The sequence below is a fragment of the Mesoplodon densirostris genome, chromosome 9, assembly GCF_025265405.1.
Source record: "Mesoplodon densirostris isolate mMesDen1 chromosome 9, mMesDen1 primary haplotype, whole genome shotgun sequence".
Lineage (NCBI taxonomy): Eukaryota > Metazoa > Chordata > Mammalia > Artiodactyla > Ziphiidae > Mesoplodon > Mesoplodon densirostris.
The window spans coordinates 44,281,050-44,301,647 of record NC_082669.1 but is presented as its reverse complement, the minus strand read 5'-3'; the positions used below and the strand labels follow the sequence as shown (position 1 = coordinate 44,301,647).

The following is a 20,598-nucleotide window of genomic DNA, read 5'->3' as shown; positions in this document are numbered from 1 at the left end:
GTGATTCAGTGTCTGCAACCATGGTGAGCCATGTGCAAATACTCACACAGCAAGAAAAGGAGAAGGCTTTTATTGAGGGGGAAAAGGAAGTTGGAGGACTATAGTAAACAAAGAGTTCCTGACTTTCTATTCACTGAGTCTTCACCAGGAAAGAGGAGTGTTTCTTCTTCCTGTCGGGCTCTGCTATAATCTCAGGGCATGAGAGCTCCCCCTTCTGGTCTCCTAATTCTTTTTAATAGAGGTTTATGGTTATTAATTTTTTCATACCACCAAACCAAGTACTTAAATTATAGGGAAACTTTAAGACATAAAGAAGTAGGAGAATAATGCAGCTTTTCTAAATACTTAGTATGTGCTAAATATTATTGTAGCTGACATATGTCACTTTTAAAGAAACAGATACGGATATTGACCTTATGAAATGTATATAATCAGGTTGATAAAATTCAATCATGAAGAAGTAGGATGCGTCTCAAAATTCTCTTTCACCATGTGAGAAAGTCTGATGACATCATAAAAACCGGAAGATAATCTCCAGCAGATGTACTTCCTGATACCAATAACATAAAATTTAAGCATATACATAACACTGTGCTACTAATTTTGAATTCTAAAATACACCAGCTACTTATGAGGTCCAGGAAAACATTGAGTTGGTACAATACAATCAACTTTCATTTTAAAAACAGGACAGATTTATACAACTGTAGCAGAAGGTTGCAAAATGGTCATGATAACTCAAGAAATGTAAATGTTTTTGTCTTAATAAACAGTTTAGACAGGATACAAGCACTTGTATCCATTGAAATGTAGCAAAACATTTCACCTAGGTTGAGTTCTGCAGATTTGCTTATAGCTACACCAAATACATATTCTTTGGTCTCTTTTAGCACCATTCACTAATTTACTACATGTAAATTATAGGAAAAACAATATTCCCGAGTTAGGATGCCATTTCTAAATGTTCTTTTTCATGCTTACATAAAAAAGATATGGATCTCTTCCTACCCACCCACCCCCCAAAAAAGAATGTAACTTCATCTTTTTTAAAGGTAGCAAATTCACTCCTATAAAATAGTAAACTGCTTAAACATTTAACATGTGGATAACTTCATGGCTTTGTGGGTGGGCGAGGTTTCTGGCACTCAGAGTTTGGAAAAGGCTTCTCTCTGCCTCATGTCTTCTACATTCAGTTCTACACATGCTTTATATTTGTCTTAGTAACCATTTAATATACCCCCTGGTCCCCAATGAACTCCAATTACTTTTTCATATTATAAAATGTGATTTTTCACTTGTCACTGAGGACAGGTACATTAATTAAAGGACAATAGTTAATACCACGTACAATATTCTTTAAAACATCAGGAATGTTCCATAACACCACATTTAACACTTCTGTCTCATTCCAGAGTCCATGTTCACAGGAAGGCCTGAGAAGGGAGTCAGGATTTGCGGTAGAAGAGAAAACAAACTCTTTGTTTATTTGACTAAGAAAAAAGTCAATTTGTGAAGCTTATGTATATATCCAAGTAATGCATTGCTTAATGCCCACCAAAGTAGAAGGAAGGATGGTCAAAATGAAAGTTCTGGTAATTATCAAATAATTGAGTTAGAAAGAATTGGTAGATAGACCAGAGGTTCTTTGAATCCACACAAGAGACACTGCAAAATTATCAACATATGTGTACAGAAAAGTAAATTGTATGAATGAGGCCCAACATCTTCAAAACATCACTTTTCAAAAGAAATATCAGGGAAATCTAAAAATTGATGAAACTGGCCAATACTATGCAAATCAAAGTTAGAGTTTATCTTAAGGATAAAAAAGCCCCAAAAACTTCAGAAAAACTTTCATCTCACTTCAACTACTTATGAATTACATGGATTTTATTAATGAAAATTAAGTTAATAAATTGTACTTCTAAAAAGAAAAAAAGAACAAGCTTTTAATATTGAATCACTTTGTTTTAGAACAAGTTTAAATCAATGCCATCATAAAATTCAACTCCTAATTCTGATGAATAGAAACTACGTTTTAAGCTATCATGGAAACTGAGAGCAAATGCCTAACAACTCATTTGTAAATCTTAACAAAATAAAATACCAGCAAAGCTAGTAGGTTGGGAAATAATGGCATTTAATAAAAGGTAGTAAATAAAATAAAATAGTACTTTGCATTAAAATATCAACCATAGAAAAGGTTTAAATGTTTCTATTGATTCAAAGAATTAAAAAGTAAATGAGTTTTACAGTACCAGTAAAAATGTTACATTTGTATATACTTTTTTTTTCAGATCCTTATTTAAAAGATTAAAGTAATGGAATGAGAACTTCATGTTTTAATAATTTTTCTTTGTCTTTAATTTTTGCCAACTTGATTACTATGTGTCTCGGCATGTTTCTCCTTGGGTTTATCCTGCCTGGGACTCTCTGCAGTTCCTGGACTTGGGTGGCTATTTCCTTTCCCACATTAGGGAAGTTTTCGACTATAAGCTCTTCACATATTTTCTCGGGTCCTTTCTCTCTTCCCCTTCTGGAACCCCCATAATGTGAATGTTGGTGCATTTAATGTTGTCCCAGAGGTCTCTTAGGCTGTCTTCATTTCTTTTCATTCCTTTTTCTTTATTCTGTTCCGCAGCAGTGAATTCCACCACTCTGTCTTCCAGGTCACGTATCCATTCTTCTGCCTCATTTATTCTGCTCTTGATTCCTTCTAGTGTATTTTTCATTTCAGTTATTGTATTGTTCATCTCTGTTTGTTTGTTCTTTAATTCTTCTAGGTGTTTGTTCTTTAATTCTTCTAGGTGTTTGTTAAACATTTCTTGTATCTTCTCGATCTTTGCCTTCATTCTTTTTCCAAGGTCCTGGATCATCTTCACTATCATTATTCTGAATTCTTTTTCTGGAAGGTTGCCTATCTCCACTTCATTTAGTTGTTTTTCTGGGGTTTTATCTTGTTCCTTTATCTGGTACATAGTTCTCTGCCTTTTCATTTGTCTATCTTTCTGTGAATGTGGTTTTCAATCCATAGGCTGCAGGACTGTAGTTCTTGCTTCTGCTGTCTGCCCTCTGGTGGATGAGGCTATCTAAGAGGCTTGTGCAAGCTTCCTGAAGGGAGGGACTTGAGAACTTCATATTTTAAACAGTCAATAGAAAAACCGAGTATTACTTTAAAACATGTAAAAAAAATCATAAAATGAATCTTTTTCAGATTATTTCACAAGATTGATTCTCTTATAAGGACATAACTCTGCCACTGTTGTATTTTGCTATTAATACAATTATCTGAAGCATTATGTACAACTACAATTAACTTAAGTAACATCTGTATGGTCTGTAACAAATTTTAGAACCAAAAGTTAAAAGCAATCCCAATATGAAGCACTGATTTGTTTAGCTACTATTATCTGAAACATTTAACTCTGTATTTATTTATTTACTTATTTTTCTGTTTGAGAAAACTCAGAAAAATTGTCAGAGAATACAAATCACTGAAGAAGTTATAAGGAACAGGTCTGTGATTCTTCACTGAGCTTAGTATATAATCTTCATGTATTTTAGTGACTTGTCAAAATTTCATCATACATGATAAAATGTATTACTGCTATTATTATTAAGGTTGTCTGCAGGCCATTTAGAGCAGCATTTTCTGATTTTTTTTAAAAAACAGGTATTTTTGGAGCTCACAAGTAAAGACACTCTATGCATTGGGGCAAACTACTACAAAAGTCCATTATAACACTTTGAATTTCTAAGAAAAACTGATTCTGTTTTAATGTACCTACATTTGTAAGTGGAAACGTCAAGGCAAATTCAAGTCAATAAACATTTCTGAATGCCTACACAAGCTGTCTTCAAAACGGGAAAAAGACTCTGAGCACACGAATATAAAGAAAGGATTCCAAGACAAAATACTGTCATTCATACTTTAAGGATAATAGGAGTCAAGCAAGCAAGCACTAGAAAAATGGTGTCTCAGGTAGAAAAACTCACCAGAGTAAACACAGATGTGTCAGGTAACACAGTACATGTGCAGAACTATAGTAGTTCAGTATTACCAGAGGGCAAATTGCTCAGTGAAGAAAGAAGAATAAGGATGATAAAATTAAGCAAGAGCCAGAACAGCCCAAGGCTTTATGACCTGACTGAGCTTTGTCCAGGGGGGATGAGGAGTGTCTAGAAGGTTTAAATAATGACGGGGTTCAGGGCAGGCCACGCCAAAATATACCACTTTGACATACTGATTGTTTTGAATTAAAGTTACTTGAGAAACAGTGGGTACAAGGACACTCTGAGCCTCCGTTTTGTCCCCCTGAAAGCAGGAAGTAAGTTTCCATGTGGAAGCCACCCTCCCTGTACCAGGAGGTAAACAGACATTCTTATGGCCAGAGACAGGGAATTCAGGGCTGAGAAGTCTGTGTAAACACACTCTGCTTAGTTTCTTCGCTAATTAGTACTGAAGCCTAAGTTTCTTTGCCTAAAAGGGTATATCAACAGGCTGCTTTGATTACTCTTGGGTACCTTTGCACATACAAAATTAAATTTTTTTTTCTCCTGTTAATCTGCCTTGTATCAATTATTAGACCAGCCAAAAGAACTTAGAGGGGTAGAGGAAAATTTTTCCCTTCCTGACAGTGAGAGTAACATAGTAGATTTGCAATTAGCAAAACCTGTTATAGTGGCTGTGATGAGGTCAAAACTGAAAACAAAAGAGACACTTTGGGAGGGACGGTTCTTGCAAGGAAGAAGATCATTACAAACTTTTTAAACTTCATGCACTTAAACATTCCTGTCAAAACATAGGAATAATGAAAATTGGATGTAAAAATGTAGGAATTGGCATACAAGCAATACTTTAAATCATGAGACTGATGACCCAGAGAGTATATGTCTATTACAGAATGTCTAACAGATATTTTAGTAAAGGTACTAAGTAACTGTGGCAAATAGATCATTTCGGATTGAAAATTTAAGCCAAAGTTCGAGAACCTATGGCCCATGAGTCAATCCAGCCTCCTGCCTGTTTTCTGTGAATGAAGTTTCATAGAAACACAGCCACACACGTTCTTTGACATCTTGTCTATGGCTGCTTTTGCACTATAGCAGAGTGGAATAGTTGCGACCAAGACCATATGGTCGATGAAGTCTAAAGTATGCATTACTGGCCCTCTACAAGAACAATTTGACACGCCTAATATAAAAAATTTATCTCAGATCCAGGGAAAGAAAACGGCCTCAATTATCTCTTGTAAAATGAGAGCATTCTACTAAACGATTTTTCAGACCCTTTTCTTCTTTAACAATCTATTGTTACTTGAAAAGGGCAAGTATTGACATCCCTCATCCATGTCATGTGATAAAGTGAAATGAGCACAGCACTTATTCTTGAACTGCGGATAATAGCATCTATGATAATCAACTCTTAGGATTGCTCTGAGGATTAAATGGGATTATTTACTTTAAAAGAAAAGGATAGTGACTCATGTCAAACATTCAATGAGTGTCTGTTATTACTAACATTAACATAATTATACTAATAATATGCATTAGCAGGCCACATTTGGGGTTGGGGTGGGGTTCTGAGAATTATAAATGTCGTGAGAGTTGCATTTCTTACAAATGGGAAGAACAAGAAACAGAAGATCAGTTATATTTTCATTGGTTGAGCAAAAATCCTAGAACTCAGTTATTACCATAAACACATTGAATTTTTTCAGAAGACATTTATAGTTCTTTCTCAAATGATCTAGAAATGGGTATACTACTCAGAGTACTCAGAAGAGACAGGCAGGCTTAACAGTCCTGTCATTCCCAAATAAGAATTTTCCACTACCGACACTAGGATTATCCTGGCAACACTTGTTGCATTCTACCTTAGCAGGTACCAGTGAATAAAGTATCCTGGCATTTGAGTAGAATAAGTATAAACTTCAAAATCCCATAAAATAAAACCTGTAGTGCCTGGAAAACTGAATCATGCTATACTTTTCAAAAGTGTCACGTATAAACTTATTGCAAGTAGAGTTCAAGCCAAAGGATGTTTGGAACAAGAAGCTTTTTGCACTAATTCCATCACCTTTCCATTCTTTCAATAAAAGAAAGTTGAGTTTCCAGAAAACTGCCTAAGTAATCTATTTTTAGGCAGCTATAGATTTTTTCCTAAGGGAATACTGCTTAGGCTTGGAATATTCTAACCATCTTCCTGTCTGCTAATGACTCAAACCATGGACAAGATTTGTTTTACTGTTTTTGTTTTTTCTCAGAATGCGTAGCATTAGTACAGAGAAACTTTTGTAAAAAACATGATCCATCAATACAAACACTATATAACTTGGCAAATGCATTATAATATGAAAGGTATTTTAAATTGTGCTTATACCTGGAATTCTATTAAAATTCAATTATTAAGGAGGCCTTGGAGGCATGTAACTTGCCTTTCCAAGTATAGGTTTTAGGATAAAAACTTCTGTTCAAACACACACACACATAAAACACCAACACACAAGCACCTAGGAAGCTTTTGGATATGAGTGAAATCTTTCTAATTATTTCTGCCAACAAGTTCACAATAATCATCTGCCTATTCAGCTTTCAGAAACAAACCATAAAGATCCTTCTCTAATGTTGCCTATTTTGCTATTATGCACCCAATTTCACAAAACATAAAATCAGAGATTATGCTTCCTCTCTTATTAAATGAAGTACTAAATCTTAGTACTTCTATCTCTTAAATATATCTTGACTCTAGCCATTTCTGCACATTCACTATAAAACTACCCTAGTCCTAGCCACCACCATTATTTCTTAGACTATTTCAATAGCCTCTAAATGAAATCAAATGCATCAAGGAATCCCTCTGGATCACTTTAGTCCATTCCCTGTGTTGCATCCAGAATGATGTGTAAAGTGCAAAGCTGATCACATCAATTTCTACTGTGCAGTACTCCTTTATAGAGTTCAAACTTCGAAGGCCCACCTTGACCTAGACCTGTGTAGTTCTCACCTTAACTCTCCCCAATGTGTAATTCATTCTCTCTGTTTCAGATACACTGGCTGTTTCCAGTTCTAACCATCCTATGTGCTACTCTTTCCAAATAGAAATGCTATTCCTCTTACTCCTCATAGACTCAGACCCCACTCAGCCTTCCAAATTTCAGCTTTCTCCCTCATACTTAAGAAGATCTATCCTGATATTCTATTCCAGGCTAAATTGCCCCTTTCTCAAACAGACCTAATTACAGTTCTTACCTTGGGGTGGTGGATAGAAGGGACAGATAGTGACCAGAGTCCTGTGACCTCCCAACCATTGCATCACTTCCCAGGCTAACTCATCTTTTAATTAAGCTCATATTATTAAGAATCTTCATTTACAAAAACAAAAATAGCTAAATAAAATTATTTCCTTACTTCAGATCAAGATATGAAAATCTGGAAAATTAGCACATATGGAAATGCCTCATTCTTCTAAAGTAAGATGTAGTTTAAAAAAGTATTACATTATGAAATAAGCTACATGTATGTCAAAATACCTGACACACAGATGTTCAGTAAATGCTATATGAATTTATATTAAGCAACTAATTAGGGAGACCAGGATAGTTCCCTGTAAAGTGCTAACTAGACAGCACCTAAAGTAAGTTTAAAATGAATTAGTAAGAAACAGCATTGGTGTGAGTTTTAATGATTAATAAATCATTTTCAGAAGGTAGGACCTGGCTACACATGGAAGGATAGATTTCTTGGGAGATGGGAGAAAAATTAATCTTGCAACTGTTGTTAGAAAAAAAGGGATAAATGCAAAAAGGGAAGAGCTAGACTTAACGCAATAAAACCCAGACTATGAAAGAGGAAGATAAATAAGAAAGAGGTAAAAACACAAGAGAAACCATTTTAAAAATCCCATGAGTTTTGTGAAAAGGATTAAAGTACAGAAAGGTGTCAAAAATTGCTCAAAAAAGGAATATCCTACCACCTGATTCATATTGAACATGACTGTAATAATCTAAATTGCTCTACTATATCTTTATGTAAAAGACATCCATCGTGGATCATACAAAAGTAAAAAGACATCACAAAATATTGTAGTATAGACAATATTTTTAGAAAGAGAAGCTACTTAGATGCAATCAAGAACATCCCGCGCTTTTATAGATAAAAATTCTGACCTAAAGTTCAGACACAGGAAATAACTTGACAAGGTTAATAGGTGTGTGATTTGCACACACCTAGTACCTATACCTTGAATCCCACTCCAGGTTCACATCCTTACCCTGCCAAAGATCTCCTAAAACGTTAAATAGCCAGTTCTTTCTATCCAACACCTCCTTTACAAAAATATAATTTTGTTTACTCCATGAAGTAAAATCCTTTTAGATATTATAAACAAAGTCAGGCTTAGCTATGTTCATATTAACATATATATTTATAATAAATTACAGAAGTATAACATGTAATTTAAAAATAATAAACGGTACGGAAAATATATTTGGTCCCATCTTTGTAAAGAAATAGCATAACATAATTAAGCTAAGGGCCATTTCCACTGTTTAAAACAGAATCCAGTGCACAAAAAAAATCTAATAAAAGAAATCCCGACATAATTTTTAAAAACTGAATGACCAAACCAATTGTTTATTTCCTTTTCTAGGGCTAAAATTCATGTAAGCCACTTAACAAAGGAGGCTATTTTCATTTATTTTGCCTCCTATTCATTTCATGTTAAATTTTATAAACTGATTTGCTAGGACAGCACTGGCAAATAAATTCACAAACAACTTTGCTCATCTGACCAAGTTTAGTAAACTACTTAAAATAGAAAATTAGTGATTCCAACCTCCATGCTTAATCAAGAAAAAAAAATTATTCTGAAAACAGAGAAAAAGTTCTCTGGAATTCATTCTATTTGTACATCCATTAGAACATCATTCTATCTGAAAATAAATAACCTTTATTCATTAAAAGAAAGACTACCAGAAGGTATGTCCTATGAGAATCAGTTCTTTACACATCATCAGTTACATGTCCATCACAATTAATCTTAGGGAATTTCTATATCCAACAACACAAACTTTCTAGTAACCATTGGAAGCAAAGATCTCCTAAAACTTAAAAAAACTGTCAATTCTTTCTATTCAACACCTCCTACAAGAATGACTTCATCATTCCTCATCTTTGTGTTAAATATGAATCCCTTAGTGACTGAAAGGGCAAAAAGGTTCTAAAGGTATCTTAAACCAATATTTACTTAGATTTTATTATTGATTTAGGCAGGAAATACCTGAGACTTACTATACGAGAAGAAAACAAATGAAAACATTTGTAGAATTTTGTGGAAGTGATTGCATTTCTGCCACTGAAGCTGTGTACAAACATGAAAGAGAAAACTTTAAAGTATCTTAAGTGACGACATCACAGATGTTTAACATATAATAAAGTTATAATTTTCTAAGGGAAAAATCAAGGTATCCATAAGGCTACAATAGCAACATGGTTGAGACAGGAATAGAAGAGGGAATGGGGCCTAATCCCTTGGTCATTCATTGGCTATTAAACACACACACACACACACACAATATCCATTCAAAAATAAATGTAAATAAATTAGGACCTGAAACATTCATAGTTAACCCTTGAACAATGTGGGGGGTTAGGGGCACCAACCCTTGGCACAGCTGAAAATCCACACATAACTTATGGTCAGCCCTCCGAATACACGATTCCTCACCCATCCCACAGTTCCTCAGCATCCGTGGATTCAACCAACTAGGATCCTGTAGTACTATAGTATTTACTACTAAAAAAAATCTGCCTATAAGTGGACCTGCACAGTTCAAACCAATATTGTTCTAAGGTAAACACTGCCCCATAAAGAGTAAACCCAATATGAAAGCAGTAAGAATTATGATAGGAAGTGCTCTCTTTTTTGGTCTTATAAGAAATTTTGCCTTACAAACACACTTTCTTAGTCCAGTAGTAATAAGGTTAACAGAATGAAATGTATAGAACAAGAGTTAAAGTGAAAAATATACATGCTGGGTTCTGTTAAGAAATTTAACAGGACCACAGATTTTTATAACTTAAGTTCAATAAAGGCTCAGTTCCCTGTGAAGCTAAAGAAAGAAACCATTAGCACTTAAAAGAAGGAATCAATGTGTTTTTCCAATTGTCATTTGTTCTTTATTAGGAAGAAATTTTAAACACACATATATATATATATATGTGTATATGTGTATTTTTAATCTCTTTCCATCTTATTATTTAACACATTCATGAGTGCATAAGAGTAACAAGTGTATATGATAAACTGCACATTGGATTGATTCTGTTCCTGGCTCTGCCACTAGTGAGTGTGGAACCGTCTGGAAACAATTTACATCTCTGTGACAGTTTCCCCAGATGTGAATGTATCAAGTGTCAATTGACGGTGATTTTCCATTTTTTTAATTTGCTGACATGTTCAAATATTAAACATTTTGAAGTATTTTAAAGATCATGTATTCTGATCTATTATGTCAATAAACTACTTCCCTGTAACTAGAACTAAATTAGGCACTTTTGAAGGTTTATTTATGTTTTTCAAAGCATTAAAATTCCATATGGGAATTTATGTTTTTTGCTTAAGTAAATTCATGAAAAGATTCCTATCTCTCCTAAAGCACCAATAAAATTACTGTCTACATTGTCAGGGGAAATTAGAGCTCTTGGATAATTATCCAGATAATTACTGTAAAATTATTTTGCTGTGGAAAGTGATAAACTATTTTATCAAGTAAAATTAAAGAATTTGCTTCATTTCTCAGTTTTTAACTTCCACTTAAATTTGTGGCCAATTTCCTTCTGCTTTTAAAAATTAAACTTTTGGTGCCTATTATATGAATCAGCTATGTTCACTGAATAAATAAGAATATACTGTCCATTATCTCATCTGATAGTAGTACTAAAGGATATTTTGTGGAAATCTTGCCAGATCCAAATAAAGTGGAATCTCTATTTTATTTTCTGGACCTGGAAAGTATTTTTTGACAGTTTTACATTTGATTTTACATAAACTTGGATGGAAAACAGCTACACTTAGCCTTGTCTTCTGAAAATCTCCTCCATTACTGGGGAAAAAACATCTCTCTGATCATTAATTTCTAAGCAAAGACAACCTACGATTCAGACTCTTAACACTTGTGTCTTGTACAATTTAAATAGAAGCCTATGGGGTTTTTTTGGAATGATTTTTATATCAGAAACTTTATGAATTTACGTTTTACTATTCTAATAGATCTAAAATACTGTCTTTTCTAAATATTTGTTTATCATTACTTTAGTGAACAAAAACAAATAATAGGAGTAGAAAATAGAAAACTGAACATGTCCCATGTTGATAGTTAATGTATCAGATGATTCCAAAAGAGCTTTCAGATGACCCTCTTGACAGCTGCAATCTGGAAAAGGTGCTAGCAGTACTATCCACCCCCTGGTAACCGCAAGAAAGAGAGGCTAACAAAAACTTCAGTCAACTCGGGATAAAAACTTGCCTCCTTGATAACTTACATGATAGACTAAACAGCATCAAAAATCACATCTGAAAAGGATTCTTAAACATAATTCCTACACAACTTTACGAAAGAAAGCATTGGCTTTTAATGTTTATAAGGTTTTTCTTGTTAAAAAAACACAAAGTGATCTAAATTTTTAAAATTCCTTCATGCCAACCAGTTTCTAGTCTTAAAAAGGCTTTTTTTTTTCTTTCAAGTAGAGACTAGTCTAGTACAAGGTGTGATTGCTATCCAAATATGTGTTCCCAAAGGCTCACAGTTGAAAGATTGCATACAATAACAAACGTCATCCTAAGCCACACAGATGCACTGAGAAACAGAATACTTAAAAAGTGACCCCACCCAACTATCTCTCCTCACTTTAATGCTGGCACCTATTTTATCATCTGTCAGTCTCCAGGTGACTACAGAAATTTGGAAAATTCTGATAACTCATTATAACTACAATTAAGTTATACCTACCAAAACAGAAGATTTTTTAGGTTGATCAAATTAACATTGATAAATTCCTTAAATCATATTCAACATCATCAAGAATTAAGAAGCAGGCAAAATTAGACTACCTAAAATACATCAAAAAAATATAAGAATGATGACTAAATAGATGGTCCAAAAGGGTATTGTGAACAAAGTAGTAATAAAGAATATTTCTTACAAAACTAAAAATAACCAAAAATATTTTCACAAAAATGACCACTTGAAATGAAGCATGTCACAACATATTATCACATAAATGTCTACAAGATCATTCAAAAAAGTTTATTTTTGCAAACATAACCTAAATTTTAAAAATAGAAGATAAAATTATTTTAATAAATATCTTAGTTCTTCTAAAATAAAATCCCAATTATTTGTCCTACTTTTCATGCTAAAATTTTGTTCCTTTCTCTACATGGATCTTAAAGCAGTAGCCTCTACCTACGCCAGTTTATCTTAGATAACAAAAACCTCCTAAATTATTTCCTAACCCATTTTGCTTTCATAAAATCCAGGGAGAAGTTGATCTCTGATCTTTGAACAACTGAGAACCCTACAGAACCCGAACTAAAACCTAAGCATCCTAAATACCTAGAACCCAGCACCATTAACTGTCCATTCCTTTAGTAGTTAGCTCCCTCCAAGGTGTAAATACTCCAGAATGAAGTTGAAAGTCACACGTACTTTCTGAATGACTACTGAATGACAGCTAACCAGGGTATTCCAAAATATTTTTCTATATCTACATAAGAATATAATAGAAGAGATATGTGGGCTTCATCAATACTGTAGTCCTGACATCAACTTTTTAGCACTGAGAACATGATCTAATGTTTTCGTCAAACAAATGCCCCAGCTAAACTGACTTTCAGTCCCATTTCTTCTGAATATTTGTCCTTGTACAGTAAAACATGATGACACTGCAAATGAGAGCCTTAACTAAATACCCTCTGAGTTGAAAAAACCCTCACAAACACCTACTCAACCACAATTTTCCTTTTCATCTGACTGATTCCTACCAAGCCTTCCTCTCTTCAGATGGACTGAAAATCAAAGTTGATAAACCATGGCATAGGAAAAAGGACCACTGTACTACATGTCAGCCAAGAAAAAATAGGCCTGTAAACATTTACAATACGTGCATTCAATAACTATTGAATCACATAATCAAAAAATAAAAATGGAGATATTTTTCTATGACTCGGATGTCACTTTGGATTTATTTTCTGATGAATAAAATCTACCTGTTGAGGGAAGCAAATGAACAGACTCTTCTCAGAATTTAAAAGTGCTTTAAAAAGGCTTATTTAAAAAAAAAAAAATCCCCCATGGTAGGGTCCTTTTTGTCTTGGCTTAATCTTCTAGAGAAGTAATTCAGATAGAAGCAAAGTAAACACACCATAGCCTCAGAGCTACCTGATTCACATAATATCTTTTCAATTACATATATATGTGTATATGTCTGCATATGTATTCATACTTTCATATCCACACACTATACGTGTATGTATTGTTCCCACTTAACTAATGTAAAAATTGTGTCCCCAGATATCTAGACTCAACTTCAAGTCTTTTATTCTACACTATACTATTTTCCACACAACTATTTATTTGGGGAATATTTGAATGATTCTGCCAAATTTTAAGTCACAGGGAAACTGAAATGGCCTTTTGGCAATTTGGGGGTAAAGTAGCACCAGAAGGAAAAAAAATTTGAAGCCTTTACACAATCATTTACAGGACAATTAAAAAATCCAGAGACAATTTACTTGACTCTCAATCCAACAAGGCAGTATTCTTTCCTTTCCAGTGATTTGTTCCACCCCAAGCCAGGTATGTTCTAGAGACATTTTCCTATTAAGTTTAATAATAACCCTAATAATCACCACACTGATTCTACCTATGCAATGGGAAAATAACAGGTAGACAAGTATTAACTATAGAGTGACAACTCTCCAGCTTAAAGTGAACATTTTACAGTTTTTATAGCATATTGACTTAGCATATACTGACTTATAATAATAATACTATTCTAAAACTAGTTCCTGTAGACACTTCCTTCTTAACTAGAGGATTGTCCATCTTTTCCCTTAGTTTAATACAGAACACTAGGTAGCCAAAAAAAAGAATGAAAATCTGGCATTTACTAGGATACGTGAAATGGAACTCTACAGAAGTCAACAGAAAACTAAATCCAAATATTTATGGAAGCAATACAAAGGACTGAACTTGAGATACAATAGTAACAATAAACTACAAGAACTAACAGCTTAAAAATGCTGTGTGTGTGTGTGTGTGTGTGCGTGTGTGTGTGTATTTGGTGAAGAGAAGCAGAGGAAAGGGGTAGAAGGAAAATTCATTGATGACACAGATTCCCACCTGCATGCCTGCTGCAACTATACTGCCACTAAGAGAAGTCAACTGACCGGGAATGTGGTTTTGAGAGAGATCTGACATGCTAGGTGTGAGAAGATAGTCAAGTACTCAAATGGAAGTACCTGATAAAATGCTGAACAATGTAGGACTGAAGCTCAGGAATCAGATTAGAGCAGCATGAGTAAGCTTTGATTCATCTCATCCAAATTGGAAAGAGCAGGAGCTAGACTATTCAATGAAACTCACATTGCATAGCTGCCAAGGGCCCAGCACTATAATATCAACTACATTTTACATTCATTCATCTTAATCCTGACAGTGATTTAAGAAGTAGGGCTACTAGCCTCATTTCTAAAAGGAGGAAAGCAAGCCTCAGAAAAGTTAAGTAACTTGACCAAGGAACCAAGGTATTTTGAATTCAAAGCCTTTGCTCTCTTTACAGTACTCTTCTGCCTCTTCAGAAGAATATCTGGGGACATGGTATGAATGAGATTTCTAAGCAAGTTAATGGGGAGCAATGAATAGGGAGCCAAACAGAACTCTGAATTTATCTCCAACCTCTGGAGACTTAGAGCCCTTCAGCATTAGGAACATTTCATGCTGTTCCTAAAAATCTCAATGAAAACATCTATATTTCTGTTAAAATCATCCAAATGAGGAATTTGGGTTTCCATGATCAGCAGAACTCATGGAACTCATCTCTAGGGAATAAAATCAAATACAAGGGGCTTCCCTGGTGGCGCAGTGGTTGAGAGTCTGCCTGCCGATGCAGGGGACGCGGGTTAGTGCCCCAGTCCGGGAGGATCCCATGTGCCATGGAGAGGCTGGGCCCATGAGCCATGGCTGCTGAGCCTGCGCATCCGGAGCCTGTGCTCCACTATGGGAGAGGCCACGGCAGTGAGAGGCCTGCGTACCGCAAAAAAAAAATTCAAATACAATAGGGAGGTGAAATAATCAAACTTCCCTCAATTGCTAATTTGTTTCTACTTGCATGGCTCAGTCTAGAGCTACTTATTTTTAGTGCAAATTTTCTTTATTCCGTATTAATAATCTCAACTAACAAGAATTTAATTCCCACACTATGGCACAGGCCTGAGCTTTATGAATTCAACAATTGCTAAGCAATTGTTTTGAGAATTTCATGTTTGGAACGCCTTCCCACAGCAAAATGCTGCTGACAACAGATTCTTCTCAGTTAGTTTGTCAGTCCTGGGCTCTGATTTTGTTACTTCCTGGTTTTGCCCTCTGAAATTCCCCTCTGCTACACAGTTTAAAAGGCCAATCAAGTAAATTCTGTACTAAACATACACTTTTAGGCTTTCACAGAAAAGATCTCTCCAAAACTTTCATGGGCCATTTTTCTAGGACTTCTCTTTTATCTGTTGCTCATTCTACTTTTGCTGTCCATGGAACAGAGAAGATGAAACAACCTAAGAGTATTTTCTTCCATCTGATTTGTGCCCCTCAGTTTTTTAACTTTGGGATTTCTTCTCTAATGTCATTCTGGTAGTACACTAAAATAAAGTTCTTTCACATTATCCAAATAACAAGTCAACTCAGCAATAACCTCTGAAATTCTAATGAAGGAAAAGACATGCAATTTTTGCTAGGGTGAAAACCTATCAGTTCAACCAAATAATTGAAATAATAAGGACCTGCAGTCAGATTAGTCAAAGCAAGAAAGTGCATTCAAGAACCCAATGAGAAGAGTTTCTTCATTTGGGTTTAGATGGATTTCTTCAGTTGGATGAAATTTTGTTAAAAAGAAAACTTGAATTTCAAGGAACAAAGCCTAAGTTTGAAAAGTCTGCATTAATTCACTTACTGAAATAACAACAACAGGATATAAAATGGAAAGATTACTCTCTTCAAGCATATTCAGTAATTTCTGGGTTTCTTCAAAATCAGAGGCCATAACCTGAAAGACCAGAAAAATAAAAGAAGTTCTTAAATGACTTAAGAGTTCATTCAAGGAGAAAAATGGAGAGCTTTTAAACATTTAAACATTCAAAATATCTATCAAGCTTAATTTTAAATTTTCAAACAATGTTAAATGATACCCATAAGATTATAGCTTAAAAATTTTTTAATTCATTAATTCAAACCTATCTTCTTATCTACTTTTTATCAGAAATTTGAAAATACCGTCTAAAGAAATATCAGCCTCTTTTCATTATGTGAACTAGGTTGTTAGAAAATGTTATTTCCCTATTTCAAAAGACAAAAATAACATTTCTAAATACATATTGAATAACACAAATCTATCAAAATCTTAAATTCAAATACTTAAGAAACAAGAAAACTAAGTACTTGTCAAACATTACATTTATACAAATCCTCAAGTGCTTTCAATCATTTGTATTAACTACTTACATTCACACAAACAAAATTGTAGCATTGCTCTAAGATGATTTGCTGAAGATCTCTGCCAGATATGACTTTTACATGCTAGGAGAAAAAATTAGAGGAAAAAAGAGTTTACAAACTAGATAGAAATTCCAAACATGAGCATAAACAACTTTATGAGCACAAAATTTCTATAGGCACATAATGCCAAGGACCATGCATAAGAGCAAAATAATTCAGACTGAGCTTATGAGGAGCTAGGAGTCTGAGCCCCACGTTGGACTCCCCATTCCGAGGGGCCTGCACCAGGAACATGAGCCCCCATAACGTCTGGCTTTGAAAACCAGTGGGGCGCACATCCGGGAGAGGTAGAGGGCTGTGAGAAATCAAGATACTGCTCGTGAAAGGCTCACACACAAACTCACTCAGTCCCAGCACAGAGACAGCACCTTGAAAAGAGCCTAGATATTATCAAAGGAAATTTACTGACTAATTTCAGGGCTTGTGCTGGAGGGGCAGAAATCTGGTAGAACTCTCTCCATGTACAGAAGCACTGGCAGGCAACATTTTGTTTTTTTCAAACTCTTCTTCTACCTACCAGGCCGTTGCCATTTCTGCCACTGTTATCAACCTAGTTAACCCATGTGCACCACCCCAGTATGTCCCTGAGGAACAGCCCTCCTCAACCCACCCAACCCGGCTGGCTTCTCCAAAGTAGCTGCTGCCCCACCCCACCCAGTGGCTGGCCTCAGTCAGCACCATCACCCCTCCAAAGTGGCTCCTGCTCTCAAAGGCCAGCCCCACACATCAGCAGGCCTGGAGCAGTTGTGGCCAGATCTTTCAGCCAGCCAGGCCAAGAACCAGCACACCGTTTTAGCATGCCTGCAACAACTGTGGCCCAACCACAATAGGAGGGCACAACGACCAGGGGAGACTGCACCATCAGGCCCCACAGGACACCATTTATATAAGGTCACTCTTTCAAAACCAGGAGATGTAGCTGATATACCTAATACACAGAAACAAACAGAGTTAGGTAAAATGAGGAAACAAAAGACTATCTTCCAAATGAAAGGTGGCAAAACTTCAAAAAAAAAGGGGCTTCCCTGGTGGCGCAGTGGTTGAGAGTCCGCCTGCCAATGCAGGGGACACGGGTTTGTGCCCCGGTCCGGGGGGATCCCATATGCCACGGAGCAGCTGGGCCCGTGAGTGTGTCTAGAGCCTGTGCTCCGCAACAGGAGAGGCCACAACAGTGAGAGGCCCGCATACCGCAAAAAAAAAAAAAAAAAAAAAAAAAAAACTTCAAAAAAAGAACTAAACAAAATGAAAATGAACAGTTTTATCAGATAAAGAGTTCAAATTAACAATAATAAATAAGCTCACTGAATGGGGAGATGAATGTGAACTCAGTGAAAACTTAAAAAGAAAATATAAAAAAGAGCCAATCAGAGCTGAAGAATACAATAACTATAATGAAAAATACACTAGAGGGAATCAAAAAGAGATCAGAAGATGAAGAAGAATGAATCATCAATCTGCATGATAGGGTACTTGTAATCACCCAATCAAAACAACAAATATAAAAGAAGAATTTAAAAAAATGAGAATAAAAAAAAAAGGGACCTCTGATACAACATCAAGTATACTAACATTTGAAGTACAGGGGCCCCAGAAGAAAAAGAGAGACAAGGACACAAAACCTATGTGAAAAAACAATGGCTGAAAACTTCCCAAATGTGGGGAAGGAAACAGACATCCATGTCCAGGAAGCACAGACAGTACCAAACAAGATGAACCCAGAGAGACCCACACCAAGACACATTATAATTAAAATGTCAAAATTTAAATATAAAGAGGGAATTTTAAAATCAGCAAGAGAAAAGCAACTAGTTACATACAAGGGGACCCCCCCATATGACTATCAGCTACTTTTCAGCAGAAACTTTATAGGCCCCAGAAGAGACTAGCATGATATATTCAAAGTACAGAAAAGAGAAAACTTACAACCAAGAATACTCTACCTGGCAAGATAAAGAGTTTCCCAGAAGCAAAAGCTAAAGTAGTTCATCACCACAAAAATGGCCTTAAAAGAAATGTTAATGGGAATTCTTTAAATGGAAAAGGCCATAGCTAGAAACCAGAAATTTATGAAGGAAAAACTCACTGGTAAAGGCAAACATATAGTAAAGGTAGTAGTAGATCAACCACTTATATAGCTAGTATGAAGATTAAAAGACAAAAGTAGTAAAATCGTCTGTATCTAAAATATTTATTTAAATGATACCCAAAGTAAAAAGATATAAAATATGACATCAAAAACATAAAACATGGGGCCTCCCTGGTGGCGCAAGTGGTTAAGAGTCCGCCTGCCGATGCAGGGGATACGGGTTCGTGCCCCGGTCTGGGAGGATCCCATATGCCGCGGAGCGGCTGGGCCCGTGAGCCATGGCCGCTGGGCCTGCGCATCCGGAGCCTGTGCTCCGTAACGGGAGAGGCCACAACAGTGAGAGGCCCACATACCGCAAAAAGAAAAAAAAAAAAAAAAAAAAAACATAAAACATGGGTAAGAATAAAATGTTGTGCTTTTAGAATGCATTTGAACTCAAGACACCATCAACTTAAAATAGACTACTATATACATAGTTTGTTATATATGAACCTTATGGTAACCACAAGTTAAAAACCTCTTACAGATACACAAAAAATAGAGAAAGGAAACCAAACATAACACTAAAGAAAGTCATCAAATGAGAAGGGAAAAGAACGAGAGAAGAAGAAAGCGATAAAGAACTACAAAACCAATCAGAAAACTAACAAAATGACAATAAGTACATACCTAATCAACAGTCACTTCAATCAAAATGAACTAAATGCTATAATCAAAAGACACAGGTGGCTGAAAGGATAAAAAAAAAAAAAGACCCATCTATGGGTCACCTTCAAGCGACTCACTTCATATCTAAAGACACACACAGACTAAAAGTGAAAGAATGGAAAACATTTTCCATGTAAGCTAGGGTAGCAATATGCATATCAGACAAAATAGACTTTAAAACAAAAAATGTAACAAGAGACAAAGAATGTCATTATATAAAGATAAAGGGATCAATCCAACAAGAGACTATAACACTTATAAATATCTATGCACCCAAAAAAGGAGCACCTAAGTACATAAGCAAATATTAACACACATACAGGAAGATATTGACAATAATATGATAATAGGAGACTTTAACACTCTACTTATACCAATAGACATATCACACAGAATACCAATAAGGAAACATTGGCCTTAAAGACACAATAGACCACTAAAACTTAATAGATATATACAGACCTTTCACCCCCAAAACAGCAGAATACACATTCTTTAAAAATACACGTGAACATTCTCCAGGTTAGATCTCATGTTAGGCCACAAAACAAGTCTCAATAAATTTAAGAAGACTGAAATCACACCAAGCATCTTTTCTGACCCAAACAGTATAAAACTATAAATCAATTACAAGAAGAAAACTGGAAAAAAAAAAACCACAAACGTTTTGGAGCCTAAACCAAAAACTACTAATCAATCAATGGGTCAATGAAGAAATCAAAAAATACTCTGAAACAAATGAAAATGGAAAGACAATTGTTCCAAAATCTATGGGATTCAGTGAAAGCAGTTTTAGAAGGGATGCTTATAGTAATGCAGGCCTACCTCAAGAAACAAGAACAATCTCAAATAAACAATATAACTTTACACCAAAAGGAACCAGGAAAAGATGAATAAAAGAAACACAAAGTTAGTTGAAGGAAGGAAATGATGAAAATCAGAGCAAAAGTAAATGAAATGGAGACTTAAAAAAAT

General features: G+C 35.2%; 1 protein-coding gene across 2 annotated transcripts in view; it reads right to left on the bottom strand.

The window, feature by feature from the left end:
• The window catches only part of CRPPA (CDP-L-ribitol pyrophosphorylase A), a 310,026-nt gene that overhangs the window by 118,992 nt on the left and 170,436 nt on the right, over positions 1 to 20,598 (bottom strand). Inside the window, exons 7-8 of one of the 2 annotated variants that reach the window (XM_060108032.1) lie at positions 16,776 to 16,850; positions 16,228 to 16,320 (exon numbers count right to left, since the gene is read on the bottom strand). In XM_060108032.1, the coding sequence (XP_059964015.1) occupies positions 16,228 to 16,320; positions 16,776 to 16,850 (168 nt within the window). Of the gene's footprint in view, positions 1 to 16,227; positions 16,321 to 16,775; positions 16,851 to 20,598 lie in introns of those variants that run through there. The other variant, XM_060108033.1, reaches the window with a different exon arrangement.